Source organism: Nansenia antarctica (genome assembly GCF_963989245.1).
Source record: "Nansenia antarctica genome assembly, chromosome: 18".
NCBI classification, from domain to species: Eukaryota; Metazoa; Chordata; class Actinopteri; order Argentiniformes; family Microstomatidae; genus Nansenia; species Nansenia antarctica.
In genome coordinates, this window is record NC_137691.1 from 17,644,495 (window position 1) to 17,652,581 (window position 8,087).

Sequence of the window (8,087 nt, forward strand, 5' to 3'; positions counted from 1 at the left end):
GTTTGCAAGTGCAGGCACTACATTCATCTTACTGCTTCTTTAGACAGTAGACTCTCACCAGCACACAAAACATGTACAACTTAGAAAACAAAGAAGTACTCAAAGAAGTATCACCATTGGCATGTCAGATATTCTCACACGTACAGTATTAATTTATAAGTATGCGTGTGTGTGTGTGTGTGTGTGCGCGCATGCTTGCGTGAGAGAGTGTCTGTGCGCTCGCGTGTGAGACTGCACTGAAAGGGAAACACTCAGAACTCGATTTCGTCTTCTCAAATGTACAGTATCATGACTAAAGACGAAAGAAGAAAGTTTTTTTTTTCTCTCTTTCCCTGTCATCTATGTGCAGCCGCAGGCCTCCACGATCATGTCGGACACATCAGTCTTGACGATGCTGTGCTGCGAGTTGAAATAGACCATGGACAGAGGGCGGCGCTGGATGGGCACGCAGCACGACGACACGGCCGTGTTGATCCCGTTGGCCTTCAGCTGGCTGAATACGGTGGCGTGGAAGGAGGACGCGATGCCCGGGGAGCCGGCCAGGTGCTGGGGACACTGGCCCATACAGTAGTTCATGTGATACCCCTCCGGCGCGATGATCCAGTCCTGCCACTGGATGTCCTTGAACTTGATGTAGAAGTCCTTCTTGCAGCAGACGCTGACGTCGTCGCCACAGCGCAGCGAGCGCTTGCGCAGGCGGTGCTGGGCGTCGTCCTCCCGGAGACGCACCTGGGCCACCAGGAAGGGCTGGTGGGCCATGTCGGAGGCGCCCCCCAGGGAGCAGAGGTCCCTCCCCTCCTCCTGGCAGCTGACCTCCAGACGCAGGCGGCGCCGCTGCCCCTCGTCCAGGAACGCCTGCAGAGTGGGGGTGACCGGGAAGGTGTGCCAACTGCTCTTCTGCACCTCCAGCACCTTTCGCAGGAGGAGAGTGCGGTTGGAGCCCCCCTCTCCAGAGAGGAAGATCTGGGCGGTGGCTCGGGAGTCTTTGCTGGGGGTCTCTGGGGAGTGCACGTAGAGCCACAGCGAGGCCTGGAGCACCTGGATGCTTCGGCCACTCTCTTCTACAAACTGGAAGGTCAGGCCGGACTCCATGCCACTAGTGGCTGTGTCTTCTAGATTAGGGAGAAAAAAGCATAGCAGAGAGACTGAGGATTTGTTTGTATTCTTAAACAGCACAGTAGGCCTACGTATATGACATTAAAGGGTAGCCACAAAAAGCAACTGCATTTCCCCCAAATATATCACACTGCAGTGTAAATGACTAATTTTAAGATGTAATGAAAACCATCAAACATCGATTATAAACAGGCCTTCTGTCTTCGTTATGTATGCTGGGAAACAGTGTTTAAGGAATTTGCTTGGAAGTGATATGGCAGAAGAAAATATGTCACCATGCATGTGCCCATTATTCTATATGAGATATGCATAGTATGGACATCGTGATTTTGGACAAGCGCGTTGCAAACCTGTGCGTAAAATATCGTGAGATGGCAAGCACGCGTATGTCAAACAAATAGCCTACAGGACATGGAGGAAGATTAAACCAAAACAGAATAACACAGCTGATCGCACATTACACGGTTTTAAAAACTTACCGATATCTGCGAAGCTCACTATTTCATATCCTTGACCTTTTGTATGTTGCTGGTTGTTGTCCAGTTCCAGAGTGCCGTCTGGTCTCACGCGTCCCGCGTGCAACTTGCGGAGAGCGGTGAGGAGCGCTGCACGGGGCACCGTCTGAGTGATGTTGGGTCTCGCTCTCATGTGCAGCTTGTTTAAGATCTGTTGCTTGGCCATCTCAACCAGGAGCCTCTCCTCGGACCCCTTGTCCATCATCGGCATGCCGCAAGACGCGCATCCTCCTTGGGGTGCAGCCCCAAGTCCCTCCATCAGCAGAAACGTCATCAGAAGAAACGTTGGCAGTATTGAGGACATCAGCATGTTGGACTCTTTAGAAGTATAGACTTGCATTGTAGAAGTAGGCACAGGGGGAAATAATAAATTAAGTTGAGAGTTAAGAGTTCTTTTGTTTTTCTTTGAAAGTTCGCCGACTGTTCTCGAGGGTCCTATCCCTGCAGTTTGATTCCGTGAGAGAGTTGAGTGGTACTTCAACACCTGATGCTGGACAGATCTAGGGTAATCCCCCCAAAACTTGTGACACAGTAGAGGAATGCACCAATGAGCGCATCAGGGACAAGTGTACGCTCTCTCTCTCACACACACACACACACACACACACACACACACACACACACGCACACACACACACACACACACACACACACACACACACACACACACACGCACACGCGCACACACACACACACGCACGCGCGCGGGAGAGAGATAGCGAGTGAGCGCAGCAGCTGCGCATGGTGCTTAGCGGGACAGTAACTTTACTGGGGACATGTAATATTTCATCATCGATGCATCACTATATGCATAGTAAATAAATTAACCTTAATCATATACTACACTCGTACACCCTTAGTGCCACGTAGACACTTTATCATCCAGACGCATTCATTGCAGAGCGGTAGCGTCACCCCGTCACAGTGGCGGGCTAAAGTACAAAAACTGTCTGTGCACTTTACCCTACTTTCGTTCCCATCTGTATATATTTGCAGTTTTGGGAAATGCAATGTAGGCTAACACGTGTTGCCCCATCTATAGCAAATGACGCAATTCGTGTATCCACCTGATGGCATTCATCTGAGGACCATTTTTTTCACATCAAGATGCCAGGCCTCTTTTTTTTGTGATCAAGATTTTTTATTGCTTTTAACAACACATAACAATGACAATACAGAACAAGAAAGGAAGGGAGGGGGAAAAGAAAGAAAACTAAAAAGAAAAGGGGTAGTGTAGCAGACAAGTGCCAAATAGTAGAAATATAACACAATCCGGATTGGGGTAAATGGAAAATCAAATCACAGAGCAGTCAGGTTGGTCAAGTTCAATGAATAAGCCTTCCACGCATCAACTGTACTGGGCCTTGCTTTGTTCAATCTGGCCGTTGTGCATCAAGATTCACAATCCTCTGTAAAGAGTCAAACCAAAAAGTGTTCATACTGAAATCAGGTGTCATCCAATGTTGAAGAATAGTCTTTTTTGCAGAGGTGAAACCAGCAAATAACATTTTCTTTTGCGTAATACTTAGATCAAAATCAGAGTCGTCATTGAGCAAACATAAACATGGATTAGGAACATAGTGAATCTTAAATAACTTGGACATCACAGAATGTACATGTTTCCCAAAAATGTGCCACGACTGGACACTCCCAGTCCCAGAACATATGGAGAAATGAACCCGGTGTGGGGGTAGGGCAGAATTGACAGTAGTAGTTGGGTTGTAGTTTCATTAAATATCTTCTATATGGTGTAGCATAGGCCCTGTGGATGACTTTAAAATGAATTGAGCTAAGTTTTTGGAGGTTGAATTGAGATTAGACCATATTGTGTCCCAGTTTGGGTGGAAATCCAATTCACCAAGCTCTCGGTTCCATAAAGCCTCAACCGCAAGTGGTTTTTTAATTGCGTCCACTAGATTGTGATAGATTCTGGATACACAGCCACGAGAGGTTGGGGTATGTTCAATCCAGGCTATCATGGGGTGAGTTGGAAGTGGGGAGCGCCAAGGCACTCCATAGGCCTTGAGTGAGGACCTCAGCTGTAGATAAACAAAATATGATGACGCTGGAAGGACAAACTTAGTTTGGAGGTGCTGAAATGAAACTAGGCCATCATTGTCATACAAGTCTTTATTTTTTTTCCTTTAGTATTTACACCCCGTGAGCTCCATGTTTGCTGGGTGAATGGTCGGTTACCCGACATCAAGTTTAGGTTATTCCATAAAGGAGTGGAGGAACAGAATCGCAAGGAACCTCCCATGATTTTCTCAGACGCTTTCCACACCTTAAGGGCGTTATCTATAATGCAACCAAATCTATGACTGAGAGTCCTACGTCCAGTGCCTGAGAAAAGTAAATCCTCTAATCTGACTGGACTGACCAGGCCTGCCTCTATGCCAGGCCTCTTTTTAGAAAATTTAAAAAGTAAATTAGACTAACCCGGAGAAATAAATGTTGAATGAATAAATAAATAAAATAAATAAATCTTGAACATGCTTTTATTCTTCAGGGATTATCATGTCTTGGTACACTACCGTGTGTGTGTGTGTGTGTCTGTGTGTTTATTCATATAGCACATTTGACATAAACACAGAATATAACGGCCACAAGAATAATCCAAACTCAATTTCCCTGGTCAAGGAGCACAACATTCATGACCTCAGTGCCTCAGTGTTCCTCAAGGAGTTTATTGTAGGCTACAGTACTAGCTCGCCGACATGTGGACAGTTGCGGGAACTACACTGCATTTTCAATAAGTGTCACTTTATTGTAGCCTAATTATGTCAAGAAACTTTTCTATACACCTACTGGTCGTCTAAATGTTACATTACGTGTTATGCCAAACTCACACATGGCATACGCGTATACAAGGCTGAGAGAAAAGAGAGAAAGAGAGAGTTCAAAATGACAAATCACACACACGCACGCACGCACGCACGCACGCACGCACGCACACACACACACACACACACACACACACACACACACACACACACACACACACACACACACACACACACACACACACACACACACACACACACACACACACACACACACACACACACACACACACACACACACACACACACACACACACTCACTCACTTATGGCCTATGCGTCATGTGCTTCAAATATGAATGAAGAAAGTTTTGCACAGCATATTGTATGCATACCATGGAACATGTTTTAGTCCAATTAGGACCAGAATAGGAATTAAAGAATGAATAGTGCATGCACTGAGCTTGTATTTTAAGCATCGACGATGTGTGTATTTGATATGTGCACCATGGCACCAAGTAAGCAAGTTAACACGCGTATTAATCGATTCGTATAGTTTGTTCGTTATGTTTGTTAGATTAATTTCGGATGAATGTTAAACGGAGCGGAGAGCGAGCGAGTGAGAGACAAGTGATCTGACGTAAGAAAAAAAACGTAAAAACTATTTCAGACGCGTGAACACGGTGACGCTGGAGCTAAGGCGAATCGTTTTTTGTTTTAACATTTATTTTATTTTATTTAAAGATTAGGGTCCTTTATCCTTTAGTCATTTTCGTTTTAGTATATTTAATTATATTATTATATTATATATTATATTTCTCACGCGGTGCTGTTTTGACAGCCGGGGTCGCGCAGCTTATTACAGGCTGCGTTCGTACACTCGCTCTGGGAAATCTGATCAGCACTCACGGAATGCCTCTCGTCCAATCAAATCACTCGGTCCCTTTATGACGTTGAACCCACTGTGCGCTCCGGCGCTCTCGGAGCGAATTTACGAACGCAGCCACAGGTTCGCTTGGCTGTTTATCGTTAGCTTAGCCACCGTTAGAGCTAGCGTCAAAGCGAAGCAAAGCGTTTCGTAGGGTGATTGTCTCAAGAGATAACGCTAGAAAACACGAGAAAACACGAGACACCTCTCAGAAATGGGTCAATGGGGTTGATGGCAACCGAAGTCAATGTGATTAATGTCTTCTGTGAATAGCTAGTAGGCTTGACATTTGGTGTATGTCTCATACAGACATAAGACAAGGTACAGTAGCGTTGCTCACTAGCTGATGTTGCTAGGCTAGCTGCCTCTCTGTTATTGTCGGCAGTGCGTGACGTTAGAATTATAAGGTTCTATCTCCATTTTTGTCTAAATTGAGTTTTTTCCATAATCTGATCCATTAGGTGTTTATTAATGCCTGTGTGGTGTTATTTTTTTAATGTTGCCATTTTTGAGTTAGTAATTCATAAAATCCAAAGGTTCCATCTCACAGAACATAATGGAATGTAAAAACTTTGACGCTCAATATCTCTGAACCACCCTAAACGGAGATAGAACCTTCTCATTCTAAACGGAGATAGAAGAACCTTATCATTCTAAACGGAGATAGAACCTTATCATTCTAAACGGAGATAGAACCTTATCATTCTAAACTCACGGTATCCTGCTGACCCCGGCGGGTTGACAGGCAGGCTTTAACCCTGTGCAGCTAAATATCATTGAAGAAGAAGAAAGAAGCTCTCGAAAATTGTATTCAACGAAAAGAAAGACCCGTCTCAAGGTAAGCGAGCTGTCAAACCTGCGAGACACAACCTGCCATTCCAAATGAATGACAGTGGAAAAAAAATGACCAATGTTGGATTGAATTAAATAATCGATATAACCAGTTAAGATTCATCACCCGATTGTTTCTAGAGGAGAATTCCAGTTTGAAGTCAAACTCAAGTGAACAGAAATGTTGTTGTGTGTCAACCAGCAACACTGTGTTAGTTGGTTAGAATGTTAGATGATCAATCGATTCAGCTATGGCCTGTATCAATGTGGGTGTGGCCTGTATCAAAGTGGGTGTGGCTTAGACAGTTAGGGGGAGTGGCTTAGGTCAATGTGGGAGGGGCTTAGACAGTTAGGGGGAGTAGATAGTTGGTTAGATCAATCGATTCAGCCACCGTGCTGCACTTTGAGCACCACCGCGATGGACAGCTCCCTTTGCAGCCAGTCAGCTCCCTGTGCAGCCAGTCAGGTCCCTGTGCAGCCAGTCAGGTCCCTATGCAGCCAGTCAGGTCCCTGTGCAGCCAGTCAGCTCCCTTCGCAGCCAGTCAGGTCCCTATGCAGCCAGGCAGGTCCCTATGCAGCCAGTCAGCTCCCTGTGCAGCCAGGCAGGTCCCTATGCAGCCAGGCAGGTCCCTATGCAGCCAGGCAGGTCCCTATGCAGCCAGTCAGGTCCCTATGCAGCCAGGCAGGTCCCCATGCAGCCAGTCAAGTCCCTATGCAGCCAGTCAGCTCCCTTCGCAGCCAGTCAGGTCCCTATGCAGCCAGGCAGGTCCCTATGCAGCCAGTCAGGTCCCTATGCAGCCAGGCAGGTCCCTATGCAGCCAGGCAGGTCCCTATGCAGCCAGTCAGGTCCCTATGCAGCCAGTCAGCTCCCTGTGCAGCCAGTCAGGTCCCTATGCAGCCAGTCAGCTCCCTGTGCAGCCAGTCAGGTCCCTATGCAGCCAGTCAAGTCCCTATGCAGCCAGTCAGCTCCCTGTGCAGCCAGTCAGCTCCCTGTGCAGCCAGTCAGGTCCCTATGCAGCCAGTCAGGTCCCTATGCAGCCAGTCAGGTCCCTATGCAGCCAGTCAGGTCCCTCTGCAGCCAGTCAGGTCCATTTGCAGCCAGTCAGCTCCCTATGCAGCCAGTCAGGTCCCCATGCAGCCAGTCAGGTCCCTATGCAGCCAGTCAGGTCCCTGTGCAGCCAGTCAGGTCCCTGTGCAGCCAGTCAAGTCCCTGTGCAGCCAGTCAGCTCCCTATGCAGCCAGTCAGGTCCCTTTGCAGCCAGTCAGCTCCCTATGCAGCCAGTCAGGTCCCCATGCAGCCAGTCAGGTCCCTATGCAGCCAGTCAGGTCCCTATGCAGCCAGTCAGGTCCCTATGCAGCCAGTCAGCTCCCTGTGCAGCCAGTCAGCTCCCTATGCAGCCAGTCAGGTCCCTGTGCAGCCAGTCAGGTCCCTTTGCAGCCAGTCAGGTCCCTTTGCAGCCAGTCAGGTCCCTTTGCAGCCAGTCAGGTCCCTTTGCAGCCAGTCAGCTCCCTTTGCAGCCAGTCAGGTCCCTATGCAGCCAGTCAGGTCCCTTTGCAGCCAGTCAGGTCCCTTTGCAGCCAGTCAGGTCCCTATGCAGCCAGTCAGGTCCCCATGCAGCCAGTCAGGTCCCTGTGAAGCCAGTCAGCTCCCTGTGCAGCCAGTCAGGTCCCTGTGCAGCCAGTCAGCTCCCTGTGCAGCCAGTCAGGTCCCTGTGCAGCCAGTCAGCTCCCTGTGCAGCCAGTCAGGTCCCTGTGAAGCCAGTCAGGTCCCTGTGCAGCCAGTCAGGTCCCTGGGCAGCCAGTCAGGTCCCTATGCAGCCAGTCAGGTCCCTGTGCAGCCAGTCAGCTCCCCTATGCAGCCAGTCAGCTCCCCTATGCAGCCAGTCAGGTCCCTATGCAGCCAGTCAGGTCCCTA

General features: G+C 48.3%; 2 protein-coding genes across 2 annotated transcripts in view; one reads left to right on the top strand and one right to left on the bottom strand.

Moving 5' to 3' along the window:
• Positions 1 to 339: 339 nt before the first annotated feature.
• Positions 340 to 1,842, bottom strand: LOC308173043 (inhibin beta B chain; the record flags this gene model as incomplete). The annotated part of the gene is made up of 2 exons (XM_080548009.1): positions 340 to 1,112; positions 1,596 to 1,842. 2 exons carry the CDS (start codon positions 1,840 to 1,842, stop codon positions 340 to 342), a joined length of 1,020 nt encoding a protein of 339 aa, XP_080404135.1.
• A 4,902-nt stretch (positions 1,843 to 6,744) lies between these two features.
• Positions 6,745 to 8,087, top strand: part of r3hdm2 (R3H domain containing 2) — a gene marked incomplete at both ends in the record, with an annotated part of 63,642 nt that continues 62,299 nt past the window's right edge. The window contains 1 exon segment of the mRNA XM_080548010.1: positions 6,745 to 8,087. This exon segment is cut by the window's right edge and continues 769 nt beyond it. Within this exon segment, the coding sequence (XP_080404136.1) occupies positions 6,745 to 8,087 (1,343 nt within the window).